The sequence below is a fragment of the Solanum dulcamara genome, chromosome 7 (genome assembly GCF_947179165.1).
Source record: "Solanum dulcamara chromosome 7, daSolDulc1.2, whole genome shotgun sequence".
NCBI lineage: Eukaryota > Viridiplantae > Streptophyta > Magnoliopsida > Solanales > Solanaceae > Solanum > Solanum dulcamara.
The window spans coordinates 69,272,404-69,297,811 of NC_077243.1; the positions used below are offsets into that span (position 1 = coordinate 69,272,404).

The 25,408-nt window shown below is 34.0% G+C and overlaps 1 protein-coding gene across 1 annotated transcript; it reads left to right on the plus strand.

Moving 5' to 3' along the window:
* Positions 1 to 21,536: 21,536 nt before the first annotated feature.
* Positions 21,537 to 23,349, plus strand: LOC129895325 (uncharacterized). The gene is made up of 2 exons (XM_055971028.1): positions 21,537 to 21,882; positions 22,693 to 23,349. The coding sequence occupies exons 1-2, from the start codon at positions 21,599 to 21,601 to the stop codon at positions 23,180 to 23,182; spliced, it is 774 nt and encodes a 257-aa protein (XP_055827003.1). The 5' UTR covers positions 21,537 to 21,598; the 3' UTR covers positions 23,183 to 23,349.
* The last annotated feature ends 2,059 nt before the right edge of the window (positions 23,350 to 25,408 follow it).

A 25,408-nucleotide genomic window follows, 5' to 3' on the forward strand; every position in this document is an offset into this window, starting at 1 on the left:
TGCCTCCGCATACCTCGTAGGTCGGCCTCTAGCCCTTATTAGGCGTAACTCTGATTGGGGCATCTCAGCGTTGTCAACGTTTCTCTGGCTAGCCGTACGTTTAGGAGGCATTATTTGTAACATACAAACGCATGAATTAGAAAGGAGTTTTATAGAGTTTAACTCTATCGCACGAAGTCAGAGTATAAAAGAAGTGAAACAATTCCTAATGTCCTATAGCCTCCTGATTATAAGTAAGGTGCACAATACACCTATAAGCAAGACTCTACTAGACACGGCTTCATAGACTCCCTAGGACACTTGAACTCTATGCTCTGATACCATGTTTGTCATGCCCCGGGAGGGTGCCCTAGACGTGACCGGCACTTGAAAGCTATTTTTGACCTTCAAGCGAATCACCTAACTCAATCATTCCATCATTCAGTCATATACGCTCAAAGGAAGACTCAATTATAACATGTTATTTACAATATGGGGCCCGAAGGCCAAACATATTTAACTTAACAAAATAAGTATAATAGGACTCCTCAAAATAACAGTCCAACCTCCCCACACTCTAGTCTATGAAGCCTCTATCAAAGTTTGGAAGTGCCAATGACAAGACCATGGCTACCAACAATCAAGATAAAGGAAACGACAATAACAAAACTATACAAGGAAGCTCAACATCCTTCGGAAACTCGGAGGACTCACCAACTAGCTGGGAGTGTATGTGGATCTTCAACGAAGCGCCGGTTGATGATCTCTAGTACCTGTCGCTGTATCATAAAATGATGCAGGCCAAATAACATTAGTACATGAAATGTACGAGTATGTAAAATAGCCGGAGGAAACAAACATCAAGAAAGCATTGATATCAACTCAGGATCTCAACTCATATATATATACATAACAACTCACTCAAGTGCCCTAAGTCTAACAAGAAGTGTTTTAGACCAAACCAAATCTCATGCCACTCAACTCAACTGACTCAGAGTACTAGCAAGACCTAAATGGGAGTTTCTTTTATCCGAAAACCATCACTTATGAGCTAGTGACAGTACAACAATCAGACGTCGTTGCCACGTCCGTCCATACCTTGCTAGGGCATGAACGCCTCCCTAATCATTGATACCATCGATTAGTCAAGTCCAATCATTTCAAGATAATAAAATAGGAAACATCCAACTTTAACGGTTCGATCCCATGGGAAGCATCCGACTTTAACGGTTCCATCCCTACCTACATTGGCGGCGTAGTTTCTGGAGTTCGAGTATGGACTATACTCCTCCCATGACTCCATACTCATAAGACTCCCTCCAATCATCTTAAATAAGCCCTCACGGCTAGTTTCATATGGGTCATTGCCAACTCATCAACTCTATTCTCATTTCAACTCAATTAAGTCATAATGACAAGTTCCATTTAGAACCTCGTCCACTCGTCAATTCTATCCCCCAATTAACTCAATCAAGCCTCATTTAGATAAGCATTCATGACATCTCCTCAAGACTCATCACAACTCTATGGCTTTAGCTCAACAATTCAAGTAGAATAACACATTTAAGGAATTGACCTATGCAACATAATCACATGGTTAAAGAGATCAACAAAACATAATAACAAGTCATCTCCATCAACTCATACTAATATGAAGTTCTTAGAAACTTATTATCTCAACAACATCAACACATATAACATCAAATAAATAGGGGACAAAACTCATTCAAACATAAACCATACCAAGAAACTCCATTTTCATGGGCATCTAACCTCAAAGCAAGAGTATGGCACATAGGTGGACTTAACCCATGTTTTGGATAGCCTTACATACCTTAGTGAAGACTTGAAGAAAACCTTGATGTTGGGTCTTCAATGGGGAACTCAAATCTTGAAGCTCTTGGAACTCTCCTTGTTGGAAATGGAGAAGAAGAAGAAGAGAGAGAGAGAGAGAGGAACTCCTAGGGCTTTTTAGAGAGAGAGTGAGGGATTTAAAATGATCCCAAAATGTTCTAAGATTGATACATATATAATTTGGGGGAATTCCCAAATTACCTCTTCTCAAAAGTTCTGAAAAATAGGCAAAAATGCTCCTGGCGCGATAGTGGCGCGTAGCGCCATTGCATCGCCAGGCTGATTACGCCTAAAACCTGCATATCTCGTAGTGGCGCGCCGCACCAAGGACCAAACTACTGAGGAACATTCTTGGCGCGATAGTGGCGCGTCGCGCCCTTATAGCGCCAAGGCTAATATTTCTTAGGTTCTGGAAATTGGCTTGAAAAACCCTGCACACCTTTTAGTGGCGCGCCGCGCCAGAGACCAATCTTCTGAGGCATGTTTCTGGCGCGATAGTGGTGCATTGCGCCACTACGACGCCAAGCCCAGTTTTCTAGCAATTGCAACCTAGGCCTGAAAATCTCTGTTGTGCTAGTTTATCTTAGGATCGTCATATCTTTTGACTTCAAACTCCAAAATGTACATTCTTGGTGGCATTGAAAAGAAGACTCGACGACCATTAATTTAATAGGTCGTGGGCCACCCAGATCGTCATATATCAAAAGATAGGGTCATTAAAAGTCAACCCCTCATGCGAACTCCTCCTCAAACTTAGCCACGACGAATCTTTTGGATTGATTTGGTCCTAGGGGTCCTTCATGACCCCACATTACCTCTAACACTGCTCAATTTCTTGGAGACTCATCTTACTCATGCAAATGCCCCACAATACTCGAGTTCGATCCTACCCGAATACAAGAAAGGTCCGAATCTTAGGGAAAAATTTTGAGGGGTGTTACAATACAGTTATCTAACTCAACCACATCCTATTGTAGCATATGTGTCTCATTTGGAATATACAAGTGCAGCATTGAAACATGGAAAACTGAATGAATAGCTGAGAATGCTGGAGGTAAGTCTAACTTATAGGCAACTTCACCAACTGTCCTTAAGATCTCAAAAAGGCCAATATATCTGGGACTAAGCTTTCCCCTCCTCCCAAATCTCATCACGCTCTTTATGAATGATATTTGGAGGAATACTCGATTACCAACAACAAATCTCAACAGCCGACTTGTGCGATCCGCATAACTCTGATGTCTACTTTGAGCTATCTTGAGCCTATCCTAAATCACCCCCATATTATCTAAGGCCTCCTGAATCAAGTCTGTATGACGTAGCCTAGGCTCCATAGACTCAAACTGACCATCAAAAGAGCGATAACGCCTATAATATATGGCCTTAAACGGGGCAATCTGAATACAATAGTGGTAGCTGTTGTTGTATGCAAACTCTGCCAAAGGCAAGAATTGGTCCCACTAGCCTCCAAAATCTAAAACACAAGCCTGCAATATATCCTTAAGAACCAGAATAGTGCACTCTGACTGACCATCAGTCTGTAGGTGAAAAGATGTGCTAAGATCGACACGAGTCCCCAAATCCTCTTAAAAAGTCCTCCAAAAGTTGAACGTGAACTATGAGCCTCAGTTTGAGATGATAGAAATAGGCACACCATGGAGACGAACCACATCCCAAATGTAGATACAAGCCAATCTATCAGTATTGAAGGAAGTATGAACCGAAAGAAAGTATGCTGACTTGGCCAATCGATCAAAGATGACCCAAATATTATCAATACATCTGGAAGTACGAGGCAACCCCACAATAAAGTACATGGTGATGTGCTCCCATTTCCTCTCAACACTTACAAAGAAAAGCCAAGTAAAATGCTAAAAGCCACAAACTCACCCCAAAAGCCCCGAGAATCAAACTGAAGGTCGTTCTAAATTAAACTCAATATTCCGGAGCTGACCGTGCTGACATAATTTCAATTCGAGAATGTTTACCAAGAATGTTGGTCGAATTCAAACTTTGGCCAAAGTTTTGAAGCTAAAACACCTAATTGCACAAATTTAAAATAAAGCACCGAAACCCAAACCAACCATCACACTAGACCAAAATGGCCCTTCCAAATCTGATGGAATTGACAGAATGTTTATCCGATATTAAAATCTTTGGATATTGACTAAAATCAACTCTTCCACGCCTTAAGCCTCAAAAATAGCCTAATAACCCAAAACTCACCCGACCACCTCGGAAAGCGTGCCATCCATTCCAACACCACATAAAAGCTACAAAGAAGCTACGAAAAGAGGCAAACAGTAAAAGCACGTAAAAACATAGAAATGACCACGAGTATTATTATAATAAAAGTTTAACTAGTTCACTTAATTTTCAAAGTAAGTACATTTCAAAATCAAGTTCATGCTTTTGTTAATATCTATTGTTGAACTTGATAGTTTATGAATTTTATTTGTTAATTCATAGGTATTTTCTCCCGTTACCTCATCAAAAACTTTAATTCTTATTTGAAGAAAATAAAAATATTTTTTATTTTAGTTGTGATTTGGTAAGATCCACGAATATAAAAAATAAGATAATAGGAATAAAAGTAATAGTGAAAAATTAAAAGATCATAGTGACAAAGCAACACCTACTTGATGACTAATTTTTCTTTTAACTTTACTGAATATAGTTTCCTAAATAAAAATAATGATAAAAATATATGTCTTGAAAATTTTAATTTTTTATTTTCGCTTTTGGGAGAATTAAACTATAACAACAATAACTTGACATTAACACTAACTTTAATCTCATGCTTTTTAGATATTGCATATTAAGAACAATATGTTATGAAACAAACTAAACTTAGCAAATTAATAAGAAGAAATAGTAAGAAAAGAGAGAGTTGAGAATTTTTGTATCTGTATACATTAATATCATGACTTATAGGCTAGTTATAGTAGGGGAAGGCGAGGGAGTTATCATAACAAAACAAGTTGTAATGCAATTGGGTAGGGAAAGTAAGGGGACAAAAATTGGTGGGTGGGAAAGAAAAAATGAACAACCACCACTTGTATAACACTCCCCCTTGGATGTCCACGTGAAATTGTCTCATTAAAAAACTTTACAAGAAATAATATACATAGTTATATTGAACACCCATAGATATTGTGCCTCGTTAAAATATTACTAGGAAAAACTCAGTGGAAAAAAGCCTAGAGAAGGAAAAAGAGTACACACATCCGGTAATACACCTTGAATGTTGCCTCATTAAAACCTTGTCAGGAAAACCCAGTGGGACAAAACCTTAGTTAAGGAAAAAAGAGTACAACACGTATTTTACTCCCGCTGATGAAAACTTCATTGGATATTTTGGAGACGACGCATTCCAATCTTATATGTTAGCTTCTCAAAAGTTGATGTTGGTAATGCTTTTGTGAATAAATCTGCAAGATTATCACTCGAAAAAACTTGTTGTACATCAATATCTCCATTCTTCTGGAGATCATGTGTGAAGAATAATTTTGGTGAAATATATTTCGTTCTATCTTCTTTTATGAAGCCATCTTTCAATTGAGTTATGCACGCGACATTGTCTTCGAATATAACTGTGGGTACTTTGACATCATTTTTTAGGCCGCATCTTTCTTTGATGAACTGTATCATTGTTGTCAACCAAACACATTCTCTACTTGCTTCATGAATTGTTATTATTTTAGCATGATTTAAAAAAGTAGCAACAATAGACTGCTTTGTAGATCGCCATGATATAGCAGTTTCTCCGTATGTAAATAGATAGCCTGTTTGAGATCGAGCTTTATGTGGGTTTGATAAATAACCTGCATCTGCATAACAGATAAGGTCTGCACAACTTTTTTTAGTATAAAACAAACTCATATCAATGGTACCTTTTAGTTATTGCAAAATATGTTTGATACCGTTCCAATGTCTTCGCGTTGGGGATGAACTATACCTTGCTAGTAAATTAATAGAGAATGTTATATCAGGTTTGGTTGCATTAGCAATATACATAAGTGCACCAATAGCACTGAGATATGATACTTCAGGACCAAGAAATTCTCCATTCTCTTCTGGAGGTCAAAATGGATCTTTGTCCACTTCAACTGATCGAACAATCATTGGAGTACTTAATGAATGTGTTTTGTCCATGTAAAATCATTTTAAGACTTTCTCAGTATAGGCATATTAGTAGACAAATACTCCATCTGCTAAATATTCAATTTGTAAACCCAGAAAAAGTTATCTTTCCAAGGTCTTTCATTTGAAATTCTTTCTTTTGATTCAATCGCCTTTTGGACCTCTTAAGGGGTTCCAATAAGATATATGTCATCAACATAAATAACTAGTATAACAAACTCTGATTCCGTTTTCTAAAGAAAAATACATGGACAAATAAAATTATTTATATAACCTTCATTTATCAAGCACTCACTAAGACGATTATACCCCATATGCCCTGATTATTTCAGACCATACAATGATCTTTGAAATTTGATTGAGTATAGCTCCCGAGACTTGGTACATGCTTCAGACAATTTTAATCCTTCTAAATTTTTATGTAAATTTCATTATCAAGTGAACCATAAATGTAAGCTATAACTACATCCATTAGATGTATTTCAAGATTTTTATGTACAGCTAAACTGATGAGATATCAAAAAGTTATTCCATCCATAACAGGTGAATATGTTTCCTCATAGTTGACCCCGGGTTTTTGAGAGAATCCTTGTACAACAAGGCGTGTCTTGTATCTTACAATTTCATTTTTCTCATTTTATTTTCGCATAAAATCCCATTTATAACCAGCTGGTTTTACACCTTCGGGGGTTTGGACTACAGGTCTAAAAACCTCACGTTTAGCAAGTGAGTCTAATTCTGATTGAATTTCCTTTTGTCATTTTGGCCAATCACATCTATGTTGACATTCTTTGACGGGGTTTAGGCTCAAGACTTTCACTATCTTGAATGAGGTTAAGTGCAACATTATATGCAAAAATATTATCAATAGTGATTTTCGATCGATCTAAATTTATCTCATCACCGGTAGAACTTATTGAAAGTTCTTCATTCACTTGAGTCTCAGGTTCACTGATTTCTTCATGAATATCAGGATTACTCAAATCTTGACCTTATTCAAGAGGTTATTTCGTAGTATCATCTTTATTATTTCTCATGCTTCTCTTTCTTAGATTTTTATCCTTTGAAACTAATGGTCTACCACACTTCAGGCGTGTTTGAGATTCAGAAGCTATTATACTAGTAGATGGTCCTTTTAGGACATCAATCCAGACAGACACATTCACTGTAGGGATATGTGACTTAGTTATCCATTTGGAATGAGGAAATGCATCTGATGTTTGGTTTGCTATTTTCTATAAATGGATGATCTTCTGGACCTCCTGCTTACATGTGCGGGTACGTGGATCAAAATAAGATAGTGATAAAACTTTCCACGTAATTTCTCTTTCGAGTTTCTTTTTCTCTCCCCCCTACTTGCGGAAAAGTTGTTTCATCAAATCAGCAATCTGCAAATCAAACAGTAAATAAGTCTTCTATCAACGGTTCAAGGTAGAACATTATGGAGAGTGAGTCAAACCTAACATATATGCTCAATCTTTATTGACGGCCCATTTTTGTACGTTGTGGTGGTGCTATATGCATTTATATCGCACAACCAAAAATTCATAGATGGGCTATATTTGGCTCATGACCTATACTAATTGTGATGGAGATATTTATTATAGTTTGTTGGTCTGAGACGTAAAAGTGTTGTTGCATGTAAGATAGCATGACCCGAAACAGTAATCAGAAATTTTATTTTCATAAGTCGAGGTCTTGCTATCAATTGTAGATGCTTAATAAATAACTCTGCAAGGTCATTTTGAGTAGGAACATAAGCAACACGATGTTCAATTTTTATCCCAATTGATAAGCAATAATCATCAAAAGCTTAGGATGTAAATTCTTTAGCATTATCAATGCGAATACCCTTAATTGGATAATCTGGAAATTGCGCCCTTAATCTTATTATTTGTGCTCAAACTTCGCAAACGCCAGGTTACGAGATGATAAAAGGCACATATGAGACCATCTAGATGATGCATCTATTAGGATCATAAAATATCTAGACAATCCACTAGGTGGATAAATAGGTCCACATATATCTCCATGTATATGCTCTAAAAGGCCAGGACATTCGATGACAACCTTCAGGTTTGATGGTCTGGCAATTAATTTGCATTGATAACAAGTAGCACATGAAAATTCGTCATTCGTAAGAATCTTTAGGTTCTTTAATGGATGTCCAGTTGAATTTTCAATAATTCATCTCATCATTATTGATACAGGATGACCTATTCGATCATGCCATATCACAAATATATTTCGATCAGTAAACTTCTAGTTGATGATCAAATGTACTTCAATTGCATTGATTTTTGTATAATATAGGCCAGACGACAAAGTTGGTAATTCTTTCAAAATATATTTATGGCCTAAGACACTCTTGGTTATACCAAGGTATTCAATATTCATTTCATTTAGTGTCTCAACATGATATCCATTTCTGCGGATATCTTTAAAACTTAACAAGTTTTTTGGGAATTTAGAAGAAAATAGTGCATCTTCTATAACAATCTTTGTCCCCTTAGGCAGAAATATAGTAGCTCTTCTGAAGCCTTCAATAATTTTTGAATTAGCAGAAATTGTAGTAACATTTGCTTTTCTTCTAAGAAAGTAGGAAAAACATTTCTCATTTTTAAAAATGGCATGAGTCATTCCACTATCAATTACACAAATATACTCGTGATTGATCATTGATTCAAAAAAGATTTGAGGCATATCCATATTTTTCTTCAAAAAGAAATAAAGTAAATATTATAATTAAAACATAGCTCATTATACAAATTTTATTTATTTACCTAAATCAGAAAAATATAAACATATTATTTAGTGCAGAAAAATAAAAAAAATTAATAAAAAAATTATTTAAATATAATTAAGCTTATCAATATATATATATATTCCTCTAAAAAATTAAAGAAATCAGCTACATCCAAATGCATAGGCTCAATATTATCTTCATAGATGAAGTTTGCCTCTGAATAATTTTTTGCTCTTTTTAAGGATGACTAATATAGCTGAACCAAACATTTTGATGACCGACAGATCCGTAACCAATGCCCATACCTCCATATCTATAGCATATACTTTCTGAATTTTTCTTTGGTATAGCTTCTTGCTTTTCACTCTTCTTTTTAAATTGCTGATCATTTCTCGGTGCCAGACGGACATCATAATTATAATTTCTTCTTCGACTACGACTGGGGCCATGACCTCTTTTTCGTTAGTTATAGTTTGCCTGGTTCACTTCAAAGAGTGGCAAAGAACCAACAATCCGACTATCATAATTTTTCATCAACAATTCGTTATGATGTTCAGCAATAAGAAGGTGAGAAAGTAATTCAAAATATTTTTTAAACCCATTTTCGTGATATTTCTGTTGTAGGACCATATTCGCATGTGGAAATATAGAGTATATCTTTTCAAGTTTGTCTTGCTCAGTGATTTGTTCTACGCATAAATTTAACTGTGCTATAATTCTAAATAAGGCAAAATTATATTCAGTTATATTTTTAAAATTCATTTATCTCAAATTGAGCCAATCATGACATGCCTGTGGAAGGATGACCAACTTCAGATGGTCATATTTTTCTTTTAGATTCTTCCACAGTTTAAGGGGGTCTTCATGTGAGGTACTATAATTTTAACACCTCATCAAGATAGTGGCCGAGAAATATCATGGCTTTGGCACGGTCTTGACTAGATGCAATATTGTCATCTTTGATGGTGTTTGCCAGACCCATCGATTCTAGATTTATTTAGGCATCTAGTGCCCATGATGAGTAGCATTTTCCAGATATATCAAGAGAAAAAAATTCAAGTTTAGAGATATTAGACCTTTTAAGAAAAAATAAAAAGCTTACCCTTTTGTTACCTTCTTTAAATAGCTCAAAGTGATGGAAGCTCGTGCTGATAACGTGTTATGAAACAAACTAAAATTAGCAAATTAATAAGAAGAAATAGTAAGAAAAGAGAGAGAGAGAGTTGAGAATTTTTGTATCTGTATACATTAATATCAAGACATATAGGCTATTTATAGCTGGGGAAGGGGAGGGAGTAATAATAACAAAACAAGTTGTAATGCAATTGGGTAGGGAAAAGTACGGGGACAAAAATTGGTGGGTAGGAAAGAAAAAATGGACAGTTACCGCTTGTATAACAGAATAACCCAGAGGTACCTCATCCAAGCCTCTTAGAATTCATTTAACATTTCATTGGTAATAATAAACAATCAAACGGAAAACAAAAGGGATGTAAGGACAAGGGGATTCACATTTAATAAGAGTCAAAGACAATATAACATATTTTTCTATGTCCAATCATACCTTCTACATTAACGAATTGCGAGGGCTAAGACATGTCCCTACCTCACCCTCAAAATAAGTGTCAAGAAATGCCTTAATAAAAGTTTTAATGTTCTACATAACATAAGCTTAGAATAAAAAGGATGTTGTTCTTGAATCATGGGAACTCACCACAAGCAATCTTCAAACTAATTCGAGCTAGCCATGTGGAGGAGGTCGAGGAGCGACGTCGGTTCCTACATGGTGATATTATGTAGGAAAAAATATGCGTTAGTACTTTGAATATACTAAGTATGTGAGTATTCTATGAAATGATGAACATAAGATAGACATGAGTAAGCAATATGCATAAGTGAATGCATGCATTAGACATCATCATATGAAACCTTAAAATATTTATTTTATGGGGAAGTGACCATAATCGACATTTAAGACCATACGAACTATTACATGGATTCCATAATAAGCCTCTACGTTGGCACGGGGAGACTACTTCCCGGGTAGAACTCCATTCATATTACATTTAATTATTTAACATTTGATGGCTACAAAGGCCTAGCCGACAAGGGCTCATATGGTGGCACATAGTTAATATAATATGAGACTTTACTTAAGGACCCCTTAGGTCGAGTCTCCATCTACATGCTACATCCGGTGATAAGTCAATCTTATAGAATAATATTTATATATCATAATAACATAAGCATTGTATAACTTTAGAAATCAAATCATTATCGATAGAATAGCTTACTAAAACCTTTGGTTTATAATATCATCATGACTGTCATGCCCTATTTACATTCTACTAATGAACCTTGATTTATAAGAAAATTAGGTCTACAATCAGTGATGGTATTCTGGGTACCATGCTAATCGGACCTCTCTTTTTGGAAAAATGTTCAAAAGCATTGAAGGCTTATAGGGATGTCATACATGTCATATCACAACTTTAAACATTTCATTTGATTCAATGTAAAAATTATCCTTTCACATTGAAACCTTACTTTGGCTAAGAAACCCTTTTATCAGGCAATTATTTCATAAAGACTCCCCTTCATAAATATTTGCTTCATAATATTCATTAGAGTCAAACTTCATTTCAACTTTACTTTTTCATAGGAAACTAGGTGGGTTCAAAGTAATCAACCTTCAAGTCATTTAAATTAATGCTAGCATTCATAAGAGTGAAAGAATTTATCATTTAAACATCTTAAAAAAACCCACCAATATAATTTAAAACTACTTTCAAGACTTCATAGAGGGACCTTGATAAATCATCCATTTCACGTAAATAAGAATCATCATAAGTCAACATAGACAAACAAACTTAAAATATTCAAGAATCTCTACATTTGAAATCATAGTATGAAAATCCATAAAAACTCATCATTTGGAATTGAGAGTCAATATATATATATATATATATATATATACATAATCTATGCATTTGGAACCATCATGTAAAAGACCATAATATTTCATCATTTTGAATTGAAATGCTAGGTTGAGAAAATATTTGATCTTCAATGAGGAACCTTGAATCCTTTGAGTTTGAGAGAAAAATTGGAGGGGATGATTTGAGAGGGAGGAAGATGAAGTTTAGGGTTTTGGGGAAGTGAAAGACTGAAAAATGACCCCCAAACACATCCAAGTTCGTATATATTTGTTTAGGTAATTGTCTAAAATGCCCTTCATAAGAAAAATATGGAAAACAGGCTCAAAACCCTGCTAGCGCGATGGTGGTGCGCCGTGCCATCACCCAAACTATTGCAGCTAGTTTCGGGTGCTCTACTGGCACGCCGTGCCAAGCCCAAATCTGTTGTAGCGGTAGTCTTTGGTAAAATGATCTTAACTTTTTACTCCAAACTCAGAATGAGGCAAACTTAGTGAAGTTGGAAAGAGGACTCAAAGACCTTTAATTTGATAGGTCATGGAATACCTAATTCCATATATAATAGGAGATATGGGCGTTTGAAATTGACTCTATTCTGGACTTATACGAAAACTTAGCCGATGGAAATTCTTTGGATTTGGCTTGGTGTTTGAGATCCCTTATGACCCTAAAACACATCTAATACATGTAAAATACTTAGGAATTGATCCTAACTCATATATAAAATTATAATTCGATGAGTTCAAGCCTATACGCCTTTGAAGAATGGTTCAGGTCTTGGCATAGAAATTTTTGAGGTGTTACAATATCTCCCCCTTAGGAACATTCGTCCTCGAATGTGAATCATTAGCCTAGAAGGGGACATGGCACGAGGAATAGCAACCCAACAAGAACAAAATGACAGTCGCAATGCATAAAACATGAGATCTTTAAACTTAGCACAAAACATGACTTTAAAATTAAACTTCATTAACATGCATGCATATGAGGACTTAAAAGAACTAAAATGTAGGAGTCTTAAACATTGAGAATGAGTAACTTAGTGCCTTAGGGTTGAGTAGAGTGAAAAATATGAGGGTAATATTTCGTTATATCCGTTTCAACTTCCCATGTAGAACTTTCAACTTGTTGATTCCTCCAAAGGACTCGACGGATGGAACTTCCCTATTCCTCAATCTCTTGACATGCCGGTCTAGTATTTTAACTGAAACCTCTTCATAGGTCAAATTATCATCAATATTCACTATCTCCAATGGAACAATGAAACTAGGATTTACCATGCATTTCCTCAACATAGACACATGGAATACCGAATGAACCGGGACAAACTCCAATGAAAAATCAAATTCATAGGCCACCTTACCAAAAAGCCTTAGGATCCTATACCTCTATAGGAAAATCTATCCCGGGAGTATTACCCCTTACTATCATATTCCACAAACCTCGAGACCTAATAATGAAACACCCAATATATTGTATTCACCCACATGCCATTAATACCACATTCAAATTTAGTTCCATAACCATTCTAATATACTCATTTGAAACCCGTATACCTATAACCACGTATTCAAGCCTACCATTTTAACCATTTTATAGCTCCTTTGAAGTCGTAATCAATAAGAATTTTCATGCCTACCTTAATATCTCTACATCCATATTTTCATTAAATCCTACCAAGAGAACACCAATATACTCTTACCTATCTATTTCACACAACAAGATCTTGTGTATCTCTTTCTCTACGTCCATAGCCTTAAATGGAATAAGCATACTTCAATCATCACAATACGTAAAACCTACTCCTTCTCTATTTATCATGACTCGTCTAATATCATCAACAACAGAATCATAACTGACCTTGATAACTAGGTACTCTATCTCCCCCTTGGGGAAAGACTTCTTCTCTTTTATTTCCCACCAATTCCTTCAACTTTACCAATGATGGATCACGGTCTTGTTTGACTTAACATCTACTACCAAAGATGATTCGAACCAAATTTGCACTATAATAATCAGAACCACTCAACCTCACCCCCAATCTAGTCAACCGATGGACATCCCTTACAACTCCCTCTTCCATTCATCAACATGAGCCACACTCTCCATAAACACCCTACTAAGTGCACCGGCCACACATTGGCCTTACATGGATGAGAATACACACTCATGTCATAAAAATTATTAGTCACAGGAGTCGACTCAAGAGAAGGACTTTTGGAATTAATATTCCTAACCTACACAGTACGATAAATACAACCCTTAGAATCAACTTTCAGGACTTAAGACAAGAAATAACCTACCCTTAACTACGGAATCATGACCCTTCGATTCTAGAATAGACTTATTTGGGAATTGAAACTTGACTCAACGAGTTCTATAATCTATAGAAGTATAAGATGCATGAAACCAATCGATACCAATTATTACCATTTCAAAGAAGGGCTTCCACACTTATCGGATGAAGCAGCCCGAGCCATCTCCCTTCCTCTTTTAGTAGCCACCGGGTAATCCTTCATCTTATGCCCCATATCACCACACTTGTAGCAACCCTCCTTTCCAGCCATGCATTCTCCTTGGTGAGTCCTACCACATCTTCCACAAGGGGAAAAAGGACGTTCTTCCTTATTAGGCCTAGACACTGGGAATTAGCACAAGATGAGCCACTATTGGTTCGCTCCCCTTTGAAGTCCCTATATTTCTCCTTTATAGCATTCCTTTTTTTCACCCATTTCCTTTTCTTACTACCCGCGCTTATAGGAGTCACTTTTTGTTGATTCAACTGAACAGTCATATTTTGAGCCAATAACATGATGGCATCACAAAATTCTGCATTAGTCACTTGTTCGGCTAGAGGGTCATTAGAGTTTTTTCCCCATTAGAATCAACCCCTCTTTGAACTGGAGCCTCCAGAACTGGAGTAACTCGGTCCTTGATAGCAACCATTGCTCTAGGTGAAGGTACTCTTCTTCGAGGTACTATCTAGAGAACACGAAATAATTTGTTAGATAATGAAAGTCTTAGGACAACTCTAAGGGACGACGTGAATCATGAAAGAAGGGGAAACTTTTCTAAACCCCTCATACTCTCCTATTCATAATTATGGCGCACTTCACAACCATGAATAAGACCCTTTTTGATGCGGTATGTTGGACTTCGAAGACCATTTCAAAACTTCATGCTATGATACCAAATTTGTCACAATTCAAGCCTAGGGCCTAGACGTGACATGGAGAATGAGACACCCGGAGGTACCTCACCCAAGCCTTTTAGCATTCATTAAGCATTTTATTAGTAATGATAAACAATCAAGCAGAAAACAAAAGGGATGTAGGGACTAAGAAGCTTCACATTTAATAAGAATCAAAGACAACATAACATATTTTTCTATGTCCAACCATACCTTCTACATTAACGACTTGGCAGGGGCTAAGACATGTCCCTAGCTCACCCTAAAAATAAGTGTCAAGAAATACTTTAATAAAAGTCTTAATGTTCTATATAACATAAGATTAGAATAAAAAGAATGTTGTTCCCGAACCATGGGAACTCACCACAAGCAATCTTTAAACTAATTCGAGCTAGCCATGTGGAGAGGTCGAGGAGCGACGTCGGTTCCTACATGGTGATATCATGTACGCAAAAATATGTGTTAGTACTTTGAATGTACTAAGTATGTGAGTATGCTATGAAATGATGAACATAAGAGAGACCTGAGTAAGCAATATGCATAAGTGAATGCATGTATTAGACATCATCATATGAAACCTTAAAATATTTATTTTGTGGGAAAGTGACCATAACCAACATTTAAGACCATGCGAGCTATTACATGGAATCCAACATAAGCCCCTACATTGGCATAGGGGGACTACTTGTTGGGTAGAACTCCATTCAAATTATATTATATTATTTAACATTTGGTGGCTACAAAGTCCTAGATGACAAGGGCTCATATGGTGGCACATAGTTAATTCAACATGAGACTTTACTTAAGAACCCCTTAGGTTTAGTCCCCATCTACATGCTACATCCGGTGATAAGTCAATCTTATAGAATAACATTTATATATCATAATAACATAAGCATTGTATAACTTTAGAAATCAAATCATCATCGATAGAATAGCTCACTAAAACCTTTGGTTTATAATATCATCATGACTGTCATGCCCTATTTACGTTCTACTAATGAACCTTGATTTATAAGAACATTAGGTCTACAATCGGTGATGGTATTCCGAGTACCATGCAAATCGGAACTTCCTTTTTGGAAAAATATTCAAAAGCATTGGCGGCCTATAGGGATGTCATACATGTCATATCACAACTTTAAACATTTCATTTGATTCAATGTAAGAATTGTCCTTTCACATTGAAACCTTACTTTGACTAAGAAGCCCTTTCATTAGCCAATCATTTCATAAAGACTCCCCTTCATAAGCATTTGCTTCATAATATTCATTAGAGTTAAACTTCATTTCAACTTTACTTTATCATAGGAAACTAGGTGGGTTCAAAGTAATCAACCTTCAAGTCATTTAAATCAATGCTAGCATGCATGAGAGTGAAAAAAATTATCATTTAAACATCTTAAAACAACCCACCAATATAATTTAAAACTACTATCAAGCCTTCATAGAGGGACCTTGATAAATCATCCATTTCACATAAATAAGTATCACCATAAGTCAACATAGACAAACAAACATCAAATATTCAAGAATCTATACATTTGAAATTGTAGTATGAAAATCCATAAAAACTCATCATTTGGAATTGAGAGTCTATATATACATATATATATATATATATATATATATATATATATACCAACATAGGTAAATAAACTTCAAATATAATATAATTTATGCATTTGGAACCATTATGTAAAAGACCATAAGATTTCATCATTCTGAATTGAAATGCTAGGTTTAGAAAAACATTTAGGCTCTATGGGTAGAAGAACCAATGGATGAAAACCCACATACCTTAGAGAGGAGCTTGAAGAAAGATTGATTCTTGGTCTTCAATGAGGAACCTTGAATCCTTTGAGTTTGAGAGAAAAATTGGAGGGGATGATTTGAGAGAGAGGAAGATGAATTTTAGGATTTTGGGGAGGTAAAAGACTGAAAAATGACCCCCAAACATGTCCAAATTCGTATATATTTGTTTAGGTAATTGTCCAAAATTCCCTTCATAAGAAAAATCTGGAAAATGGGTTCAAAACCTTGCTGGCGCGATGGTGGAGCGCCGCTCCATCACCCAAACTACTGCATCTAGTTTCGGACGCTCCACTAACGCGCCACTCCAAGCCCAAAACTGCTGCAGCGGTAGTCTTTGATAAAATGATCATAACATTTTACTTCGAACTCGGAATAAGGTAAACTTAGTGGCGTTGGAAAGAGGACTCAAAGTCTTTTAATTTGATAGGTTATGGAACACCTAATTCCATTTATAATAGGAGATATGGGTGTTTGAAGTTTACCCTATTCCAGACTCATACGAAAACTTCGCCGATGGAAATTTTTTGAACTTGGCTTGGTATTAGAGATTCCTGATGACCCTAAAACACATCTAATACATGTCAAATACTTAGAAATGGATCCTAACTCATATGTAAAATTAGAATTTGATGAGTTCAAGCCTATACGCCTTCGAAGAATGGTTCGGGTCTTGGCATAGAAATTTTCGAGTTGTTACACTTAAATTGCTTGTGATATTTGTTCAGATATTTCATCAATTTATATAATATCGAAAGAATTTTTCTTTTTCTTTTTCTTTTTTACTCAAACACTTAACATAAAATTCGGAAAAAAATACATATTAGAGATTTTGTTTAGGTAATATATGGTGAGCACAATTTAAATTAAATTCTTTTTTTAAAAAAAACTAATAATGTTTTAATTTTTTTAGCTCTAATGATTTTTTAATTTATTTTTTTAGATCTGATGATTTTTTAATTTTATTTTAGATCTAACGATGCGCTGACGTGGCACTGATGTCTAGGCGAGTGTAAAACACCTCCCTTCATATGAGTTATTATATAGGTTTTAGGGTGTGTTTATTACACTTTAAAATAATTTAGAAGGGTAATAGGACTCATGTATAGTTAAGATGTGTCCTACCAATTTCGATTATAGTTGAGAGGGTACTTGTCTATTATCCCTTAATAAAATTGGTTTTCGAACCTAAAATTTGACTTTAAAAAATTATTAGAGAAGACGGAGAGGGTAGCTTGACAAGGACAATGACTTATGGATGGCAATGGGGCGGGGCGGGTTGACCTCAACTCGCTAATTTTTTAAACCACCCCACATAATAATTTTTTCCATTTTCAACCCGCCCCGCCCTGCCCCATATGGACCAGCCCCACATAATTATTTTTTTCATTTTTCGCTAATTAATTGTTTCTAATTAACATTTCAATAATTATTTCTTAATCGCTAATTAACTTTAATTAACATTTGTCTAGTTTAAATTTTTTTTAAAAAAGTTAAAATTAAAGTCAAAGTTTAATATAAAAGTTTATATATTTGATTTTTACTAATTACAAAGATTTAATTTTCTTCGAGTTTCTATTTGATACCTTAAACCCGCATAAATCTGCAACAACTCGCAACCCGCCCCGATTTTACTTAAAACAACAATGAAATACTGAAATTCTTGAAAAAACTAAAATAAGATAAGTTAATATTTGGCCTTTCTTATGTTAGGGTTTCAAGTCCTCTCCAAATATGTGTTCATCTGAAGAATTTGTGGGCTATGCAAATACATTTCAAACTACTAGGATCTCCAATGACATAGAATGCAAATATATTTCAAAGTATTTCAATTTTCAATGACATAGAAATGCAGATATTCTTTATATCTAGTTTTGTGCTTAGATTAAAATTTTAATAAGATTTATACGGACTTTAATTAGTAACTAAATCTTATGTCTTTTGTTGTGGGAAAAGATCCCTGAACGTGTTTCGAATAGTCAATTACACGCTTAACTATTATGGTTATCTATTATACATCTACTTTTGTTCAAAGTGATATTAATACGCTCTTAGAAGGTGACATGACAGATAAAGTGTACCTTTCTTAAGGTGCGGGAGAAGAAGAAAAAAATCTGTTAAAATGACAAATTTGAATCTGTGGCACTATTTTATTGGTCATTATATAATTAAATATTATAATTTCTAATATATTAATGATGTCAATTTTTTTATTTTTTATTTTTTATTGGTGGCCCCCATTTTTTAAAGCTTTTACATTTTCTTTCTTTTGAGTTCTTCTTCTTCTTCAACAATTCATTGTTATTTGTCACTATTGATTATTTCTTCACTTTATTCCCATGGAAGTATATCCAACACTCTATCCATAAAGAGGAATTCTATATAAAAAAAAGGAGTGGAGAAGACGACGAATTTCATTGAAAAGTTAATAATATTTCGACTCATAGTTCATAATCTTTTTGCTCAAACTCATCGGAAGATTTTTTTTTAAGTCAAAGCATCACCCAAATGAGCTTCTTATTGAAAATCAAAAACACAATAAAAAAAATAAGAGTTTAGGCCTAAAAGCAGCCCAACCCAAACTAAAAAGGAAACAAAAAAATCCTATTCTAAAAAGCAACAAAAAATCAGCTAAGGAATGTCTAGAGACTTCTCAGTTGTAAATCGATATCACCAACAACCAAAGCCTCCCATCTTCTAAGATGAAGCAAATCTGTTCCAGCATTTCAGCAAAATCACACACCTCTGATAAGCAAAACACTATCGAGAAAAGATCCAAAGTGCGGGTTGTAATCACTTCTACATCAAACCTCTCACCGATGTCATGATTCAAAGCCATTGAAGACTTCTTCAACTTTGGAAACTATCGATGTGAGCTAGATACACAAGTGAGTGAATGTAATGGCTCCTACTAGCAGCTCGACGACTTGAGAAGCTCATATCTGCAAAATTGATAGGTCATCTGTCTTCCTCTTCAAGATCTACCACTGTAAGTGTTCATACCTTTTTAGTTCTCTATTAGTGTTTGATACACAATCCTTAACTCATTGCCTCAACAGGTTGAACCCCACAAGGAGTTATACCACTGTCTAAGACAACAAGTACCAGATGATGCGAACAATCAAGCTGAAGAGGAAATTAAAAAAGTATTTTTCGAAGATGAAGGTTCAATTAGGCTGCTAAAGTAGCTGAATTAACTAGAATCTGCTCTTCAATTTCTGTATGCTTTATTTTGAACCTTTTTTTTCTCAAAGTAGGATACTTTTCCTTATCCAATTGTATTATAGCTTTAGCCTTTCGTGGAACCTCTTGCATGCTATGAAATTGTTGTCTATTTGTACTTGCAAAATAAACAGATATTTTAGAAAAAACATCTGCTAAGTTGTTCCCTTCTCTGAGTGTATGAAGCACCTCCACACCATGAATCTGTATCAACTTCTTTATGTGCCGAACTTCCAATGCTATCACCCATGAGAAAGATCCACCGGAGAAGATCACCGAAAAATTTCATGAAAAAGATAATGGCTTCTATTGAAAATTCTATGACATTTATGCATAAAATTCCTGATTATATTGCCTAAATTTATCAAAAATTCATCGAAGAAAATCGCCGGAGCACCACCCACAACTATCACTATGTCATTTTTGATTCAAGCCACCCAATAGCATATTTGATTATTCATTACACACAAAAAATACAAATGAAATGCTTGACTTTCATCCATAATTGTCAAAAAAAATAAAGAATGTTACAGATTTGAAAATTTTTATTTGTTTCACCGGCAACAATAGTGTTGCCCACCCTATGTTGCCGCCAATATTTTTATACTTCATAATCGTCTTACTGTACTCTGTTTTCTCTTTTAATTTCTCTTTTTTCCTTCAATTTATGAAAAATGAAGAAGGATGAAGAAAGAAATTTTAAAAAAGAGGGATATGTATGGTGAGAGGAGGAAGAACGCCCAAGGAGTAGGTTTTGGAAAAGTGTAAGAAAATATAGAGAAAATAGGTTTAAAAAAATTAAAATAATATTATTTACACGTCAAAACGCATGCATAACAATGTTTACACAAAATTGAGATTGTGTTCAGAAGGGGGTATTAATATCACTATGAACAAAATTAAGTGTGTAATAGGTCACCATAATAGTTTAAGCGTGTAACTGACTTTTCAAAACAAGTTCAAGGGGGAATTTATGTCTTTTCAATTTTTGTTGTGTTAAAAAATAGTTACAATTTATTTTTTAAAAAGAAAAGTAAGGTACTTAAATTGATACGTACGATCTAGATGTTATTTTTGGTAAGCATAAGCTCAGTCATATATTTTTTGTTGACTTATACAATGAATTATTTTAATTATTTTCTATAATTAAAAAAAACTAAGATACTTAAATTGATACTAAGGTTTTTTTTGTATCAATTTAAGCTAAATTTTATATTTTTTATTGTCTTAAAAAAGAATATAATTATTTTTTCAAAAGAAAAGTAAGACCCTTATATTAATACAAATGAGATATTAGTTTTCATATGCATAAGCCAAATCTTATATTTTTAGTCGCCTTAAAAAATAAATTATTATAATTATATTCTAAAAGAAAAGTAAGACACTTAAATTGATACGAAAAAGATATTGTTTTTCATAAACATAAGCTAAGTCGTATATTGTTTTCATAGAAAATGAATTATTATAATTATTTTCTTAAAAAAGAAAAAAGAAGTAAGGAACTTACATTGCATTTGTAGTGTTAAAAATTAAAATTAAACAAATGTCGAAAAAGAAAAGCAACATTCTTTTTAAAATGAACTAAAAAGAAAATCTTGGGAGATATTTTTATAAAAAAAATGTGTGATTTTTGAAGTGAGAGAAAAAGTGAACCACAAATAAAAACCATCACAATAAAATAGAGGAAAAGATGTAGATGGGAAAAATCTTTCTTCTATGGCAAATAACATTTCCATCAGTCTCCCAAAATTCAATCAAACTCTAATATCCTTTACCAACTTATCTTCACTCTCTAATTTTCCATACTCAAAGGTTCATTTACATAACCAATATTATCATCAATTCAAAAAGGAGACCAATTACACTACATCATCATATGGTTATCGTCTCTTTTCTCGAAGGAGTTTTATGGAAGACGAAGATGAAGAAGACGATCTTAATTCGAAAACCTACAATTTCCAAGAAGCTGTGGAGCTTTTTAATAGTAGAGATTATTACAGGTAAAGGTTACAAATGAACGAGTCAAATTATTAAATGGTTCGTTACGTAACGTGTTTGAAGTTTTCTTAGGTAAAAATTGGTTCCGTCCAATTATATGACCACTCTTCTTTCCTTATCTATCTTGTTTTAAAATTTTAAAATAAAAAATGTGAAAGTTAATCTACTTTTTCTCTTAATTATTAGTTTAATTTCTTTTAAATTTACACAATTCCCAATTTCAGAATTTGATAATGTATGTCTGGACTGGGTTTGCGTTTTGAACTGTTAGGAATAGAGATTAGTAGTTTGTTTGGCTAATTTTTTAAAATCAATTTATTTTGAAAGAGATTTTAAAAAAAAAACTTTTGGTAAGAAGTTGTTTATGTTTGATCAATAAATTTTAAAAGTCCTTATAAGCAGCAATTATTGTTTGGCCAAGCTTTATAAAAGTGTTTCTAAGTTGGAGAAAAATTACCTATTAACTTCTGAAAAATAGTTGATGTTACTCGCCAAAAATATTTATTTTCTCCCAAAAATTGGTAAAACACCTCACTTTTTAAAAATAAGCAGTTTTTGAATTTGAAAAAAAAAAATCAACTTATTTGACCTCTCAAAAACTTGGTCAAACAGGTTATAAATTTAGTCTTTAAAAGTAGTTTGATGGATTTTTCTTTTATTTCAGACAAAATTAGTAACTAGGGTAACAGGCACCAAATCTAAATTCTCTTTAAAAATTGAAGTTCGATGCAAATAAGCCCAATTCAATCCGTTTAAACTTAGACGGATTAAACATGTTACTAAAGATGAATTTATTTTGCCACCTCTAATAGATGTCACGACGTTCTTGAAGCCCTTTGGAATGAATCCCAAGAGCCAATTCGAACTCTACTTCATGGAATTCTTCAATGTGCAGTAGGATTCCATCACTTATTCAACCAAAATCATAAAGGAGCAATGATGGAATTGGGAGAAGGGCTATGTAAGCTTAGAAAATTTAACTTTGAAAATGGACCATTTTATGAGTTTGAGAAAGAAATTTCTCAAGTTTTGGATTTCATCTATACAACACAAATAGAAGTTGCTGCTTGTGGTGATGATATTTGTGTAACTATGGATCAATCAGAAAGATCATATCAACTTCTTGGTGGCTTTGCAGCAGGACAACAACTTTATAGCTTGGCTAGTAATAATTACCAAGATGATTATTGCTATCTTGTTTTCTCTTACGGAAAATATCATGAAAATGTAGAACAACTTAGGATAAAACTTCCAACTATTGATGCTTCTGAAGAAAATCTTAAGGAGTTGGAGTATATTTGACACATTTAATTTTCGTCTGATCAGGATTATTCAGTATTTATGATGATTAAAAGCAGCAGATACTAGCTGAAATAGTTGAGTTTCACGCAACTATATGACACATTTTCTTTCATTTTATATCTTGTTTTATAGTTAAACTATTAATTGAAATTTGTGACTATACTTGACATGTTCTCTCTCATCCTTTCATTTATCCGTATCTTTTTTTGTCTATTTTTCTTTTCAACTTGGAATTAGTTCTTTTTTCTTTTGTTTTGAAAAAGATTTCAGTTGCTTCAAAAATATGATTGTATATCTCGTATTTTATTGATCGTCAATCTTCTTTATTTTTGTCGTTTAGTTTTTTTCTTTCCTATGTGTCCCCTTCTCTACACTTTCCACCTATTTTATGAACTTCGCTATCACAATCCGAAATATATCATAATGGCACCTACGAGAAACCCCCATAGGCAAATCAAAATCCAAAGGGAAAGGGAAAGTAGTAAAAATACTTAAACAAAACTATGTGAAAACAATTATAAGGATAAGAGGGGCTCATAGTATAGATATATATAAAATGAAACAAAATATATAAAAAGGGTCTGAAAGTGATCGAGAAAGACAAAACTATACATAGAAATTCAACCTCAGACCTGGTGTCACCGGTACAAGAGCATTTAAGTACGAAAAGCAACAAATTTCTGAATGTCAAGAGCTCACCACGATCCAAATCTGTAACGGCCATGGGAGATCCAAATTGAGCGAGAATGACTCGTACTAGGAACTGCATCAGGAAAATATATAGAAGTGTAGTATAAGTACCAAATACGGAATATTCTATAGGCATCATAGGATGATCGAGCTCAGAAAGATTATATATATAACAAGAAGAAGCATGATAGTGCTAATACTATGGAACAATAGCTAACTAGAAATATACATACCAACGCTGGCAGATAGTGAAGATAATAATAATGGACACTCGGCATACAAATCCAAATCAATCACAAACAAATATATAACGCAAGGCGATGCAATGCATATGTGGCCAATGTATATATAAAGTAAAAGGTCCTGAAATCGCCTCATCGACTGCCCTGTAGGTTTCCCAAGCATTCCGTAGACCTGCCTCAACTCATCAACATATGTACAATAGTAAAACACAATATATAATTTACGGACAGTTGGAGCTCATCAACATATGTAGTATGCAAGAACTGTAACCAAGAATAACCCTTTGGGCTCACGTTATCAAGTAAAACAATCTATCTTCCAACAAAAAATCCGTAGGAGTCTATATATTTTTAAAAAATCCTCCTTTTTACTCGATTTCTCATAAAAATGGTATTTTTCTCGAAATAATCAAGCCTCGATAGTAAAACCAACAAGTTGAAGTAAATATCTTGTTGACACCAAATTTTGACCTTGTACAACATAAATTAATTAACGAGCTTCTTCAATTTCATACAATTTAAAATAATTACTTTTGAAAATCCAAAAATATTTTCAAGTTTATTTCAAGGTAGTTTTGTTATATATATATATTTCATACATGGATTTCATTGTTATAGATACTTAGAAAACGATCTAAAAAAAGTGTTTAGATTATGTACATATTATATTTCTTTTCAAACTAATTAAGTTGCAATCTTAGTAATTTAATTAGTTTCTTATTTCAAATAATTAGATAATTATTTTATTTTTATTAAAATTAAAAAGTTCATAATTAATTGTGATTCATCTCACTTTTATTTCATCGAATTTAAATTATCAATAAAAACAGCTAAAGAACCTGGTCCCTCGGCCTTGTTTCTAAAGTGATTGAATTTAGCTCAAAAGTCAGACCATTTCAATCTCATTCGGCCAAGACCCGGCCCAATTTCCTCAATACAAACCCACATTCATCTTTTCATTGATTCTCTCTTCTTTTAAGACTTGGAATGAAAATATCAGTTTGAGAATGAATTTTTTTAATTTCAAAGTACTAACTATAGAACATGGTCCAGTACTAACAAAAATATACTCACTTGTTAATAAGTTCTCATATCCAAATGGACATTGGGATTCACACAGCAAAGGAAAAAATTTCACATAATCCAAATGAAACCATCTTATCCAATTATAACACTATACAGAGCATTTGAAATAGTAGCCTTTCATAATTCTCAACTGTCATAATAAGATGAAACATCAAATCTAAATAGACGCAAATATCTACTAAAATCAACTAATCTCATTTGGTTAAAG

Excerpts from the sequence above, each read along its gene's own strand:
- LOC129895325 (XM_055971028.1), top strand. The coding sequence starts at position 21,599 with ATGGCAAATAACATTTCCATCAGTCTCCCAAAATTCAATCAAACTCTA. Across the intron at positions 21,883-22,692 it reads AATAGTAGAGATTATTACAG|ATGTCACGACGTTCTTGAAG; the intron begins GTAAAGGTTACA and ends CACCTCTAATAG.